The sequence below is a fragment of the Monomorium pharaonis genome, chromosome 4 (assembly GCF_013373865.1).
Source record: "Monomorium pharaonis isolate MP-MQ-018 chromosome 4, ASM1337386v2, whole genome shotgun sequence".
NCBI lineage: Eukaryota > Metazoa > Arthropoda > Insecta > Hymenoptera > Formicidae > Monomorium > Monomorium pharaonis.
The window spans coordinates 27,831,858-27,848,555 of NC_050470.1; the positions used below are offsets into that span (position 1 = coordinate 27,831,858).

The window sequence follows — 16,698 nt, forward strand, 5'->3', positions numbered from 1 at the left end:
CATTTCAGTTCAATATAATTAATGAAACTTCGTTCAGTTGAATATCAATTGCATGAAATTTAAATAAAATTCAAAATCAGGCGGATAACTTTGTTAATTGTGTAACGTAAACAGGAAATTTGGAAGATTATTCTTTCTCATTAAATAATATATACATTTAGAAAAAATATTTTGATGTGATCAAAAATAGTGAATATGAAAATTACAGATCGATATTAAATATCGCTTTACAAAAATGATAAAAATTTAACAGAACTATACAAAAAGGTGATAACAATTAGCAAAAAGTATTTAGGATCCCTTTATTAAATGCGTTAACAGGGAGTTTGAAAACATAATTTTTAAAGAGCTCAGAATTCTCGTGTTTTATATATGTCGCAATATTTTATTTAATATATATATATATATTTATATATATTTATATTTATATATAAGTATATCCTTTCAAGATAGTTCTATACCAGCTAGGATCTTAATACTAACGCTTACGTCGAACTAGAAAATGCGATTCCGTAAATTCACTATTTACAGTATGATATAAGTGCTTCTTGTAATCTAGACATATATTTTCCTAGGTACATTAATTTACGTATATATAAATCTCGATACGTCTAACGGGATTATCAAGCATTATACAAACGATGTCAGTCTTATCCAAAGAAAGTACGGTGAAAATGATAAATTCATCGGTACTTACTACTTAATTATACTACTTAATCGGCTATATTTCTACACTCCGTCCATTATCATTCCCGATGTAAAGACCGGAGGTTGATAAGAACAGTTGAAGAGAAATTGTGCATGGTTTTCTTTCAGTAACACATTTAATTTCTTAGTAAAATCGGTACATTTTTACAAGGCAACTTATCATACAAATACTTAACAAAGTAATCCAGACAATAAACATTGTAGGAGAATGCAATAATTTTTAATTTATGCTAGCGGTATCCTATTCGATCGATTACGGTCTTCCTTTACAGAATTTTCTTTGCGCGAGCTCGAATTGCGATAACAACCTCCTTACTTTTTTCATCCAAATTACTGTTAATTATATTTTTGAAAAAACGAAAAAGATATGTAGAAAATTATCTTCTACAATTTTGTCAGAGATTACAGATACACATTATTTTACGTTAGAAACCACATTTGTTTGTACGTCCTTCTAATATGTTTGATTTACTTGCGAGGGAATGCTTTATTTGACCGGAATCCTTACGATGTGAATTACATACGCACTCGTGAAAATGTTGAGTGGGACGCAATGAAATTTGTCATGAACATGTCCATCTCGATTACAGATATAACGAAATTGCTGAATATGTCCGGACATTAATCAATGTATAATAATTACTAAATTCATAAAATATGACGAACGACTGTTATTTTATTTTACCGACGTGCTGCACTGAGTTTTTTTTAACAGCTTCATAATGAACGATGAAAGATCTGAGAAAAATGTTTAAAAATTGTGATTCTTTAGGATTCAAACATTTTTTATTCGACTGTCTTGGTTTGTTTGTTAAACAAATAAACGTCAGCATCGATTTGGCACTGTTCATGTTGGATACTTTAGTCTATCTGATATGATCGCACAGAACCGCCGTTGCTTTCGTTAAAAGTAAAGCAATAAAATGCCATCGATGGTTATTGGATTCGTTATCGGCAATTACATTTCGAGCGTTTTGCAAAGTTCTACGCGGTACGGTTGAAAGCTACAATTTCTATAGCAATGTGTAAGCAAAATGATAAAATAATCTCTCGTCCAAATGATGCGCTAATCGATCGCAATGCCCGCGTACATAAATCTAAATTGCCCTCGTCACAAACATAACAAAAAAAAGAAAAAAAAAACATTATTAATAAAGCATCTGTGGGTATGTGTAACATTGTCATAATACAAAAGATTCAGCAGCAGATACGCGTTGCGCGAGCCCGCCCAAAATGTCACGCGACGCGGCGCTTGATCGATCAATTAACCGATTTTCAATTATAAATTATTATCCGGTCGTCAGAGGCCCCGCTCCTCCCCGCGACGTGACGAACGTTCACCCGGCAAAACGAGAAAATGTCTTGCGTCGAATTATCCTCCCGAGGAAACTTCAAGTGTCAAAATTAAATGCATGACGGGATTAACGGGGGGATTAACGGGTTAATTAACGCGTGCACTCGCATACACAATTACCACTCATGCGCACACATGCACACGTATATACGCGCAGTACAGGCCGCGAAATATCGGCAGAATCATCCGTCCGCGAATGACGTATGCGTAAATTCCTAATGCCTCGATGAGTTTAATTATTTACAAGAGAGTCTTCTATGTGTCATACATACGTGTGTGTGTGTGTGTGTGTGTGTGTGTGTGTGTTTATGTGTGTAAAGTTCTCTTAATTCATTATACATAATACATATAGACTTAGATTATTAATAGTATCATACGCGAAAGCAAGCCCAAACGGCACTGAACCTCGCAAAATTTTCATCCAGGTGGCTGCCGAACGTTTTACGGCACAAAAATGCAGACATACACATTCACACTTCGCATTCTCTCTCGCTCTTTACGCTTTGTCTTTCCTTCTATGCGCGTGTGATTTAATTATTCCTTAACCCTGCGGAGAAATTTACACTCGGGACAAGTACATGCAAATATCAATTTTCGCGTTTTAAATTATGTAGCGCACAAGTCTGTCAAGCCTCACAACGCAGATATGTATGTCTTATTAATTAAAGCTGAACTGTGGCGATTTGAAATTACTTATCACTTAAAATGCGAAAATTAAAATTTTTTTTTTTTAGTAATGTTTTGCTTTGTCAATATTCGACAATTATAAAAATGAAGAAACGCATTTCTATAAATTATAATTAATAATAAATTATTAATGTGTAATTAAGGTTATTGACATATAACTAATTTATCAATATATATTTAACAAACTTTTGTTTCTTTTATTCAATGTTTTCTAATAAAAGAATGCTTGTAACAACCGAATAAAGTCATTTAATAACACATATTACAAATATGTAATAATGATAAAACTTGTAAACAACTTGCAGAAAAGATTTACTCAAATTATATGCACAGGTTTAGTCAATTATTGATTGTTAAAAATTTCAAATTAAAACATAAAATTCGTAATATTTTATATCAATATATCGTATTTTCTTATTTTTATACGATTTTTCACTGAAATAACTAATTCAAACATTCACGTTATTACAATTCAATTTCCCAAAATGAGAAAAGATAATATCTGCTTAGACAGATAAACAGAAAAAGAGGAATGAAGTACAATATATTCATTCTTTAATAAAATTTAATGTTACTTTTGCATCTTATAACTAGACTGCGAAAGTTTGTGAGTTTCTACTGTAAGATTCAATTGTGATTTACGTGATTTCAATTACCTTTACATTTCTTTTACAATAATAATAGAAAAAATATCACTTAGAGATAAAAGAATACAAGCAAAAAACAATTTCACGTAATCGTTATCTTATTACAATGCGTTTTAACATCGCTCACTTAAGAAAGAACTCATTATAAAATTTCACAAACTCCCGTATTCTACTTACAGATGTACTAAAACATCAATAAAATTAAAATTAAAGTTGCAACTGGAATTTGCAATTAAAACTAAGACAACTGTGAATAAACAACAGATATCAAACAATTGTGAAATATTTTTCGAAACTTTTTTTTAAATATTCTACAGTATTTGACGTTGCCAAGAAGTTGTTTTATTTAATTCAAAGTTAAATATTTCATACGAGGTTTGCATAGATCTTATTTCCTGGAAATTATCGTTTTTCGAATTGCACATAATGCCACACTAATAAAAAATATAAATGCGCTTTTCGTCTCCAGTTGTTGCGTGGAAGTGACGTAAACGCCTTACGGTAATTGCATTAGCTTCTAAGCTCGACAAATATGTTGTTTACATAGGAAAATTTAAAAAAATATGGCTCAAGAGAAATTCGAATTGTCGAATACAACTTAAAGTGTTTGCCATACTGACATGGATTCGTTTTCTACACTTGCGTTTCAGGATTTGAAAACCGCGCACTTTAGAAGAAATATACTGTCCTCGATTTTGTGTGTGTGTGTGTGTGCATATAAGACTAGGAACGGGTGTGGGAGGGAGGAGAAAAATTTGGATGGAGAGGGCTGTCGACATCTAATTCCTTACAATTTCGATACGTATACGTATTAATATATGTGTATATGCATAGTACCTTTTTTAATTTATTTATAGACTTCATGCTTAGAGAAGTAGGGAGATCATTAACGTGATTATTGTTTAACCTTATTATTGTTTTATGCAATATTTTTTTCTTTCGACATTCGATTCGGTATAGCGTGACATACATTAATTACCTGTAATTGATAAGGAAAATTTGTGATATACAATAGACTTAGCAACCAAAAACGACTTGTAACGTATAGATATATATATAAGTCCCTTAATTATATGTATATATATTATAATTAAATATAGTGGTCTTACTATTCACGTATCACAGAAGGAAGTGCTAATAACTATAATATAATCTTCTTGAACGCGTATAATACCTAACAACTCGAAATTTTTTACGTTAATCGTCCAAGACGTTGAAATGCTAGCTTTCAATGCGTTGGAACTTGAAAAGCACCATCTCGCCACGGTGCTGAGTCTATCCTATACCTTAGAAACGATGTGTGAAGTTAAATATTTATATATATCTATATATATTTATCGTACAAAAAAATTGTCGAGATGTAGCGTCAAATCTGGAATTTTGTTTCCCGTGTAATGTATACACGTTCTTATAAAACGTCGCGTTAGCGATCTTCCCACTTATCCCCGGTTTCGTAACGTTCGCTCGAGTGTCATCCCCGATCGTGTCGCGCGGAGCTACATACACCTAATATAATATCATTTTGCATCGCGGATTTCTGACCGGCTCGATCGGAAAGTATAATTTGAAAGATCGTCTCACGCGCGCGCGTGCGTGCGTACGAGCGTCGCGTATCGCAGCGCTCATTTACAAACACATCGACCGTTTTCTTCTCCTTTTTTTTCGACCGATTAATTACCATTTAATGAATACGAAACTACTTACGATCAACTTCACTAGACTATACAGAGTGCTACCAAGTGTAGCGGACGGGTACGCCGGGACGCATCCGGTTTCGTCACGGATGCGATTCTTACTTTAACTTTTGTGTATGTGTGTGTATGTGTGTGTGTGTGTGTGTGTGTGTGTGTGTGTGTCTTGTATCTGATACACCGAGGTCTCTCTTCGAGAGAACCCGCTTAATCGCGAGAATAACACAATGCTCTTCGCTCGCTGGGTGAACGACTTAAAGACTAAACTCAGTCGCTCCCGTACGTACCCACCACCACCATCACTACCATCATGGCTTTATCGATTTATGTTTTAGATTCAATCCCATCGGATTGTCCGATCGATTCGCTTCTCCGGCGGAACCGCGCATTGCTTCCTCGTGATTTGGTTTTCTCTTTACCCAAAAGTTCCGAATTGTCGAATGTCATCGACGAGCATGGCACATTATTTCGCAACAATTTAGTCACGTGAGTTATCGAATGATCACACGAAACGAAAACAGCATGACTTTCTTTCAATACAAAGTACGAAGTATCGTACCACCTAATAGAAAACGTTTCGCACAATATATACGAGGTATTCCGGTGATTTCTGCAAGAAAAAATAAGTTGAAAACGTAGAATAAAAAATCTTTTTGGTATAATATATCATTTCCGAGATAATCGACCTGAAAAATTGGCATACATTTTAACAGGGTATTTCCAGTGGTTGTACCACCGGAAATACCCTGTACATATAACACATATATAATCATTTTTAATCATTTGTTTTTAATTATTTGTAATTTAAAAAAATTATATTGCTTGTTCGATAGAACGTAAAAAAAGTTTAAAGACTTAGAGCGTCCGCGTCCAATTACTCGGCATTTTATCTTACGCACGCGTGCATAAACCGCAAAGCCATCGGTTCCTCCGGCGAAGAGTACTTCCCGTTGCGTTTCCGGGGCGTCCGGTAAGGCGCGCCGACCGCAAGGCGCGCCGTGCTCGGTGTGCCCTATCGTCGCTACATTAATTTCTAATGCAATGTACACGAGAGAGAGAGAGAGAGAGAGAGAGAGAGAGAGAGAGAGAGAGAGAGAGAGAGAGAGAAAGAAAGAGAAAGATATATGTATATATTTATGTATACGTGTTTATTTTAGAGATATAACGCGGCTGACCGAAACGGAAAAAAGATCGAGAGGAAAAATAAAATACATCGTTGTTCGCAATTGCTTGAGTAAGGATATGGATCGAAGGATCTCGCTCCCGAAAATATCGCCGAGATTACGACGCTGTGACGTCGGTAGTGCCGCCGTCGCTTAAACCGACAGTGTCCTTCTCACAAATTCGATTGGCTCCCTTTTTCGTTACCTTAAAGCCGCCATTGGGACGTCGCGGCACAGATATGATACGCTGAGGGGGACTCGTACGTAGGAGGAGTGTGGAGGGAGTAGGTGGTCCTGGAGGGCTTTCTTCGTCATCCTCCTCGAATCTTCGGCTTCCCGTTCTACTCGCTCCTCGTTTTCTCCCTTCCGCTCATTCACCTCCGTCCTCTGATCTACCCTGGTCAACGTAGTAGAAGGGCTCTTTTCTCCTCGATCGCGTGACCGAACAAACGGGACACTTTGTATACATCTCGTTTTTATCGGCTCGTTACGACAGAGCGATACTACGCCTCGACCTGATCCTCCGGGATCATTATGTCGGGTGCCATCGACAAGTCCTCCGCGATATCCTCGTCCTGGCCGGAGTCGTGGCCATGACTCTCCGAGTACTCTCTCTCGTCCGCCTGATCATCCTCCGTCTCCTGCTCCATAGGCCCGTCCGGCAGCTCGCGCTTTATTAATCTCGCGTGCTTCCCTCCTTCCGGGCTCTGGCTCTCCTGCTTTATGTGCACGGCCGGTTCATCCAGCGGCGACCTGTTGAATCGACGACACGCACGAATGTGTTGTGTACGCTTTATGAGTGGAAAACTTGCGAGAGCGTCCCTGCGCCGGTGTGTGCCGGGACATATATATTTCATAGAGCGCGACAGGCGCGGCGGTATATTTTTTTTAGCGACACACACGCGCGCGGGGGAATAACGCTCTCGCTTTTCCGCCGGTATGTTTCATTGTCGCGGTTTCATGCGGTTTGTCAAGCGGCTGCAACGGATAGTTTGTGTTTTGCGTGGAAGAGTCGCGTGGACGGGGGTGCATTTTCACGGCTCTTGCATTTGCACCGCGTGCGCGCGATCGAAATGGATCGTATAAACTGTTCGCAAACACCGTCCGTGAATAAAACAAATTTCACCCGTAAATGGAGGATTTTCTAGGCAGTATTTCGGCAATATTGTTATAAGCTGTAACAACATTCCGAAAATGTAGGGAAAATGTTGGACATATTTGACAGATTTATATTGGACAGATTTGTAACGCGAAAAAGTTATCGCGGCGAGTTCTAACAACACTTTGGTCAACATCCGATAAAATGTACTCTGTGTGTGACATTCGAGGGACGAATGAGTGACGGGCATAATGGTGAACTTACATTAAGTCGTTATGAGGTAACACATGTTCCTTATCAGGACTTGTCGCTGTTGACGTGCACATCGGATTCAAAAATCCCATGTTAGACTCCCCGAGTGCCTGGAAATACTCAAATTGCATTAGAGGGTTAGTTATTACCGATTTAATACCAGAATACTAATTTCACTTAGATACTACGCATTAGTTACTTTAAGAAACAGTAATTGTGCTTCTTACTTATTGATTGTAATGCTATACTAAAACTTTGTTTCTATTTGAGAGGCAACATTTTTTTGCTAATCACTACTTGTTTAAAAAAACTCAATAAACTTGTAGAAACTCGTAAGTTGTCAACAGATCTCTCTAAGACGAATTGATTAATACAAAACACACATATTCAATTAGTAATCTCGTTACGACACTTATCCACTTTAATGTTTATCGAATCATACTTGACTAAGACAGCAAAAGTAAGACATAAGTAGTTTCAAGAATTAATTATTAATACAATAAATGATTGTTAATTATTAATAGTTACCTGCAGGTTGGCGTTAAGCGCGTCACCGTACATAGTAGGACTATGCGTCAACGTTGGACTCTTTGACGGTACACCCCTAGATATTGACAGAGAAAAATATTGTTAATAATATTCGAAATTCGGCCGTGTGCGTATATTTCCTGAAATCAATCGCGTGTATGAGTTTTCTTTAATCGTGTCAATGTTGGGACGGATCTGATAGAAAAGAGGGAGTTGAAGTTGAGTGTACGGTGACTATGTTTGTGTGCGTGTATGTATGTTGGAGTAGTAGATGTAGAGACGTTTAAAGAGACAAAAAGGAGAAAATAGAGAAAGCGAGAGAAAGAGGTGTAAAGTGAAAGAGAAGAGAAAGAGAGAGAAAAAGAGAGAGATACAAAGAGAATTATATAAATATGAAAAATGTATACATATAAATATATATATCAAAAAGAGATTAAAAAAGAGCGAAAAAAGTATCCGAGATACTCTTACCTACTTACAGTGCTTCGCGTATCGGTTTGTCCACCGCACTCGTCTCATCGGTGATTGAGCGAGATTAGATAAAAATTACAAAAAGATTTAAAAAAAGCGCTCCCGTTTCGAAACTTCATGAATAAAATAGTATCAATTAGTATTTTTTTCTTTCGTTCATTTTTATTACAACGTTAGTTTCGAAACAAATGTACTTATAAACGGCCACCAGGTTACCTGAGTTTACCATTCACTTTTGTTACCTTGCAAATCATTTAATAATGATTATTTGATTGTATAGCAATCAGCCAAACCCTTTTCTTCTCGGCGATTTGCAAAGAGAAGCTTTTTTTGGTTTCTTACGATCACCGTCAAATAATGGTAAATGTACTCAGTCTTAGAGTACGTCTTGACGAGAGATTAAAAAAAGCATGCGAAGAAGAAGATAAGAAAAAAATTGCCTGAGACCGTTTATCAAGCAACAAGGAGCGCTGAATAAAGAGAAAAATAGAAAAAGGATAGTGAAGATAGAAATGGAAAGAGGAAAGTTGATAGAGAAAGAGAGAAAGAGAGAGAGAGAAGTTAAAAAAGAGAGATTGAGTAAAAGTAGATAAAATTTTTAAAAGGTATTAAAGATGAATAAGTAAAAATTTTTCGTTAATTATATTATTAAGTATTACTTTGATTTTATACTGAGTCCACATGGTACCTGTGATACAAGACGAGTCGCAACGATGAAGATTGAAGAATTCCACCCGAGGTTATAATTGTAACGCATAGTATACACAATTTACACATGCGCGAGTAGCCCTAACGTACATATTCACTCAAACCAAGAACCATTCGCTCATTGCGGAAGCATGATGTAAGATGCTAAAGTTTATTTTGCGATTCTTAACTTTATTTGTCTTGAAATGGTATTCGTCATTCTATCTTAAAGTATTTTAAACTTTTAAGAAAGAGCATTTCCAATTTTTTTCCTAGCATTAGTCATGTAATTCGTTAAAATGGCTTAAATTTAATATTTAATATTTCTACTATCTTTTCTCAGACTTGGATTTTTTATGATACTTTTAAAAATATCTTTATTTTTTTCTAAATAGTTATGCAAGTAATCATCAAATAAAAAAAGTATATCTTTGATGAATTAAACACAACGACATAAATTGTAAAGTAGAGGAATTTTTCAGAAGAGCGTCTAATAAATATTTGTAAGTTGAAAATCGCAAAAGATATTGCAAAAAAAACTGCATCCGATAAAAACTGAAGAAACAGAAGTTCGCCAGGATACTATACTACTACATCATTCGGTAGGACTCAAATAAAAGTAATGTACGTAAAATATTACAAACGTCTATTAAAAGTAAAACGCTATTAAAGGTCATAGCAAATCTACGATAAAAAGAAGAGAAAAGTAATTCTCTATACTCTCGTTACAAGAGAACAAATGAACAAACAGAACGAAAAAAGGAGAAACAAAAGCAAAACTTCAACACAAAAGAACGCTTGCCCGCAGAAACACACCACTTTCACACGAGACGCTACGCGAACAGCACTATATTAAGCGTATATACGTTTATAAGCAGTGTTTTCCAAGTGGACGGGACAATTTAGAGGGCTTAATCGGAAGAACGGATATTAAGGATTCCTGGTAATCCATGCGAGCAACTAGTAGACACATTGAAGATCCGGCAACTCTGACCAATCGTCCTGTTGTTGGGACGTTGCAGGACCGTGCAGGATTCAAGCTAGCACGGAGTGCAAGAGCCTCGGGTTACAATACTGGTGACGTATACGAGGATATCCTATGAATTCTTGGACGTCATTTGCAAAAGTGTGCAAAATTCACATGTTTTCTAAATATAAAACCCTGTTATTTTTTTACAAAGGAAATTTTATTTCTTTAATTATAAATATTTTTTGATCAACTTAGAACTAAATATGAAGTATTACTAAACGTTAGACTAAATATCTTCTTCGTTTTAAATTCTAAACATTAATTATCTTGACAACTAAATGAATAACATCTCTATGTTCAAATTCATATTTAAAACGTTAAATAAGAAACAAGTTATCTATTTATTTATTTATTTAAAATATTATTTCGACATTTTGATAGGAAAAATGCAATTATAGAAACAAATGTGATAAAAAAATATATAAATAAAGAATATATGTATTAAAAAAATATATAAATTTTAAAACTGTTTGAAATTTAAATGCTTTATATATTAATGTTTAATTACATAGTAAATTTGTTACTTTTCTGCAACACATATATATATATATATATACACACAAAATTTTATTTGTATCTGCTGTACAATATGTGTTGTAATAAAAAAATAATTAAATTAAAAAGTAAAATTATATTTTCTTATTTTTAATAAGGTCATACACCTTTATTATTAGCAGTTACATAATATTGTCTATTTAATAAATATTATTTACACAATTTTATAAAATTGCACACTTATAACAAATAGACGAGCAAGATAACAGTGGGATAATACTACTGTCCAGTTTCTTAAGGAATCGGAACTTTAAAGGCGCTCGAGGCAGGCATGATGCGGAAATCATTTCCAAAGGGATTGGACAAACTGCATGGAGCTTTTCCTGCTGCCTTGGTGTAAGTTGTACTTTAAATTGTATTGCAATATGATTTAAAAAACGTTTTCACCGAGATGCAAAAATTTTATTAATACTTATGGCTGATTGTAAAACATCTAACTAATCCAAATTGATTTTTGCATCTATAATTGCAGCTGTTTGCCTTGTAAAAATAACTAAGATATAAAAATAAAAAATATATATTTATTCAAGAAATTATTACAATTTTTGAAAGCCAATTTAAGTTGCTTCATTGAGAAATTAATCAAACATAGAACAATGTTTATATTTTCAATAAATTAAACATAAAATTAAATAATTGTTTTCTAAAATTCAATTCATTTTCATGTTCATTTCGTTATATTCACGTTAATTCACGTTTAACATTATATATTCATCTTCTTTCATTTATCATAAATTTATTAATACAGAAATATGACGAAGTAAATTCGCTGCTTCGAAGCACATTTTTCTTTATTCCAAAGGGCATGTCGTTACGTCAATATAACAGTAACAGCTGCAACCGTGCACATCCGCGGAGTAAATGTGCACAAAGACTTTCAAAGGCAGCAGGTTGTAAAGCCCATTTAGTGGTTCGATTTGTAGACAACGACCAAGCGAAAACGTCCCGGTCGCCGCGTTCATAAAAAAGTACCGCGGTAAGGTCAGAACGTCGCGCCAGCCAGCCAGCAGAATTCTAAAAAGTGGTAGTGCTTACTGTGCGGAGAGGTGGGGTGGAGTGGGTGATGGGGTTGGGTCATATTTCCTGGGGCGGCCGCGGGACAGATGCCGCCGCTTTACGAACTCGGCGTCGTCCACCATCCAGAATGACCCGAAGTCGTCCTCATAGCGCACAAAACACTTGTGCAATGATAGATTGGTGCGGATCGCGTTCTGTATACACAGACAAGACCACCAAGAAATAGAGAAAAAGAGAATAAAAAAGACAAGGTTTCTGGTTGATTTTTTTTGCAGTTGATTTGCGCATTTTTTTCGCTTTTTTTCTTTCTGTCTTTTTGTTTTCTTAATTTGCGCTCGGCCCGTGCTACTCGCCGCTCGCTACCCTTCGCACTGAGGGGATGGGCCTCACGTGTTTGCTTGCGCGAGGCCGGTTTATGCTTCCCGGGTCGCGCATGTTTCACACGGGACCCGGACGCACCAGCGGACGCTGGCACGTCCCTCTGCCGACGGCTCCGTCGCTCTTATCGTGCTGCCGGGAACACACACGAATGATCTCGGCACGATCTCGGAAACGTCGACTTTTCAGAGAGAGTAAATAGCAGCACAGATTCGCAAAAAGAAGGGATGGAACAAATCAGAGAAAATAAAAACAGAGAGTACGCAGAGTATAATAAAAAACGTAGTAAAGGCGGCTTCCTCTCACTACCTGACAAAGTGCAACACTGCGGTTCTCACTCTGTTCCGGGAGGGGGGCAATTCCGCTTCCGGGCTTCCGGGGGCTTTTCGAGACTAGACTCGGGCCAAGAGAGACTGACTACTCGGCCCCGCCGTTCTCGATCGGGTTAGTCGCTGCAAAGCTCACATGCTCGTTATGAAAAGCACACACGACGTACTACGGATTCCCATCTCCGAGAACGTGATTAGCATCTCTAAGCTCTCTTTCTATCTGTGTGTTTCTTTTCATTTTTTTTTCCTTTCGTCTGTTGTGGCTCTTTCATCGGCGACGCACTCTCACGCAACATCCACGCACCCACCAGACTGCCGACTACCATCACACGACGACGGGCAAGTAAGAAGTTCACACACACGCGGGTTCAAACACAGTGATGACGGTAGTTTCTCGAGTATTTCAGTCTGCGTAAACATAAATTCATTTGCAAAGAGACGTTTGGAACTTTCCATTCGTCGCGCTTTGTTCACCAATTGAGAGAAGAAATCCGAATATAAGAACAGTGTCTTACTTATATTTTGAAAACTTTCAATTTCTCGCTTACAAATACAATAGACTTTTATCCGCGAATTGTTTAAACGACACCTCGAGAAACTGCATATTAGCAACAACATACAAACAGACGACACAAGCGACGTACAGTAAAGATTGTTATGGCATTTTAGGTGTATAAAAAGGTTTATACACACACAGATCTATACGTATGAATGCGCACGTATCAAGTACAAACAGGTACAATATACTATGAAGAGAGATGTAAAACAAGGGAAACACGACATTTTTGTGTAGGCGATTAAATATGATTAAAAAAAGAGTAGTAGAGAGAAATGCACAGGAGAGCGTGCGTGTATGTGCGTATACATACATACGAAGGCCACAAACGCACTGATACGTGCGTTCGCCTTTAAGAGTCGCATATATAGAAATATATATAATATATATAAAACAGATATATTAAAAATACATATATATAAAAAGAGCTATATATATAAGATAGAATATTAAATATTCTTAATATATATATAAATATGTGTAAATATATATAAATATCGATATATAAAAATATGTATAAAAAGTATGTAAAAAGTTATATAAATATGATATAAAACTGTAGAAAAATATTGACAGTATAGGGGGCTGGGGGGGGGGGTGGTCAGCGGTACGACTATAAATATAGTAAAAGCGAATAAGAGTGAATATAAATATGATTTAAGTATATGTAAAAAGACAGAGTAAGAGAAAGTGAAGTACAGATATACAAAGAAAGGGATTTTTCGGGAAACGGTGAAATCGTAGGAGTTCGTGATCCGGAGAGAACTGTTCTCCTTGATACACATGGGAGAAGGAAAGATTCTTCGTCAGTCTCGTTGGTCTCCGCTTCAAGAAGGGAAGCTGGAGGGAGGCAGTAAGAAATATCAGTGTGAGAGAAGAGAGAAAGTGAAAAAGAGATAGAGAGAGAGAAAGAGAATAAAGAGAGTAAAAAGCGCGGTTATAATTATTTTCTTTCTTTCTGATCGATGGGGCCATGGGGAGGGGCAACGTACCCGGTCGTGCTGCAAGCGCGCTGTGGGCGTCTCTTGTAAAACTCCACTTCGTCCACCGTCCATACGGCCCCTTTCACGTTTTCGACTCGCATGAAACATTTGTGGAGAGACAGGTTGTGTCGCACTGCGTTCTATACAAAATAATACACAGACTAAATAAGCAACGCAAAAAACGAACGAAGCCAACTCAATCACGGTCCCGGTAGTCGGCGAAGGGGAGAAAGGATTCACGGTCGTTTGTGGCGCGGTGTTGTGTACGTGTACGTGCGGGCTTGCATGTTACGCAGGCGGTAGAGAGTCCTCGACATCGGGTGATGATGACCGATCACGCTGATGAGGCAAGAATGGATGATGATCGTGAGACCGAGGCGCGAGGTTGCTAAGTGAGACGTGCGATATTGTGCGTGTGCCGTATGATTTGTCGAGGTGCCAAGGTGCCAACGAGCAGCGTTGCGAACGATCTCGTTGAGTGCCCGTGCAGCGGAACACTTTATGCGTTAAGCGCGCGCAGGACTTTGATTAAACACATCTCCCGATATTTACCGCAATGGTGTATCAATATCTTGAATTAATATTATGCGAATATATGTATACGTTGCGTATGTTCGAGTTTTCCTAGAACTTTTTCATACGGGATATTTCAAACACAGTTCTCAATATATTCTCAACGTTACTGGTAGAGATGCGCGACTTAAGATTCTTTGACGTCGTATAGAATTGAATTTTATTTCTTTAATCGCATTTAAACCAAACTAAATCAACAAAATTTTGCCAAAATCGAATCAAATCGTTGAAACATTAATTTTTATTAATAACATAATTATTGTTGTTATATTGAAATGATATAAAATTACTTTAAATATGATTTTATAAGACTGTCAGTACGTATGTGTGTGATTTGTATTCGAAACTTGTAAATTCGAAATTTTTAATTTTAATCAGATTAAATTTTACCACAATAATAACAAAAAATGTAGATGTAATCAAATAACATTTATCTGTCAATAAAGCAACGTGCAAAGTTGTTTGTCAATATTTTTATCATAATACTAAAATTTATTTATCCAATATTCATAAAAATATAACGAACAATAATAATTAAAATGTTGCAATTTAACTTTAACTGAAATTCTTAATCCCACAATGCGTATTTCTTTGCACATTAACGTTACGAATATATTTCAGTGATACAGAGAAGTTATAATCGAATTCTCTTAAATATTTTATAACTTCATGCACTTTTGTACAAAATAGTTTCAATCTTATAGCCTCGATTTATAACCTAGATCTTATATCCTCGTTTTAATACGATTCGAGTCTTTGTAGACAATGATTTTGGCCTAGAATTTTAGGATGATCTGTTCAACAACGCTGCTCTTGAAAGCTCATGTCAGCCATTTTTGAAGAGACGTGAGAGAAGTATGATACATTCATGATATATTTCAAAACAAATGTGTGTAAATAAATTACAAAAATGTCTTCTATCGTTTAGAAAAAAAAACAAAATTATTTGTAAAAAGTTGTATAACAGCTTTTATTTTATTTTTGTAAAATATATTTTATGAATGTTGTAATATATGTATAGATATGTAAAATATTTCGTGTACAATAGAAAAATTAATTTGATATTTATTCTATTTGCCGTCATTCAAAGATGGATGCCATGGCTATTTAGCATTCTTGAAGAATATAAGCAAAGCTGCCACCTTAAACTGAAATAAAAAACTAAAATGCTGCTGTATTGTTTCTACGTTTTCTTATTCGGAATGGTATATTTCCCAACAACGATTTGAACATTAGAATAATAAAAAAATAGTTTCGATAGCGTTCTTTAAAAAAAGCTGTTTTTGGAATGTAAATAGAGTTTTAAAAATACTAAGCGAACAAATAAAATAACGCAAACTAACGTAAACAATGGATGTCAAGTAAAAGCAGCGCAAATTACTACGCAAGTGCAACGGTGTGCTGTATTTTAAAGAATGTCTCTATAAATGCAATTATTCAGTCACGACTATTATTATTAAAAAAAATAGCCGGGCAAGTCTTCCAGGTGGCAGCCAATGAAGAAGAACCAAAATCGACATCGCGTTGTGACATACACAAACAAATAATAATAGATACAGAAAAAGTCTAGTCAGCCGATAATCAATGACAATAATGACGCGAAATCCACCAATAATATGATGATGGAGACGATGATCGGTGACAATGATGTCGGTGATGATGATGATGATCGCTGTTAGCACAGAAGGAAATCGATAATGAAATCGCGACGTTGAAGGCCGCATGAGGATGTAACGAACCAAAATATGATTAATCGAAAGAGACACGGTTTGTGGCATTCCTTTATCGTTAATGCACAGCTAAGTCATCTAAATCTAGGGGCAACGACAACAATTATTCATGCCGCAGGGTCGAATGTAAAATTCGACGAGGCCACGCTCGATGACGTGTCTGTTCGCCATCCGCTGTCGCCGACGTGCTGGTCTCGGCTCCGCTCCGCTCGATCCTTCACGCTTCCTCCTGCTCTTTACGGCAAACCTGTTTGCGTTTC

General features: G+C 36.3%; 1 protein-coding gene across 22 annotated transcripts in view; it reads right to left on the bottom strand.

Moving 5' to 3' along the window:
- Positions 1 to 2,782: 2,782 nt before the first annotated feature.
- Positions 2,783 to 16,698, bottom strand: part of LOC105836453 (forkhead box protein P1) — a 290,325-nt gene continuing 276,409 nt past the window's right edge. For 15 of the 22 annotated variants that reach the window (XM_036285761.1, XM_036285767.1, XM_036285765.1 and 12 more), the window contains 4 exons: positions 11,908 to 12,083; positions 8,130 to 8,205; positions 7,614 to 7,720; positions 2,783 to 7,003 (listed from right to left, as the gene is read on the bottom strand). In XM_036285761.1, coding sequence (XP_036141654.1) covers positions 6,754 to 7,003; positions 7,614 to 7,720; positions 8,130 to 8,205; positions 11,908 to 12,083 — 609 coding nt within the window. In that variant the 3' untranslated portion in view covers positions 2,783 to 6,753. Of the gene's footprint in view, positions 7,004 to 7,613; positions 7,721 to 8,129; positions 8,206 to 11,907; positions 12,084 to 14,144; positions 14,276 to 16,698 lie in introns of all 22 variants that reach the window. The other 7 variants (XM_036285764.1, XM_028188984.2, XM_028188992.2 and 4 more) reach the window with 3 other exon arrangements.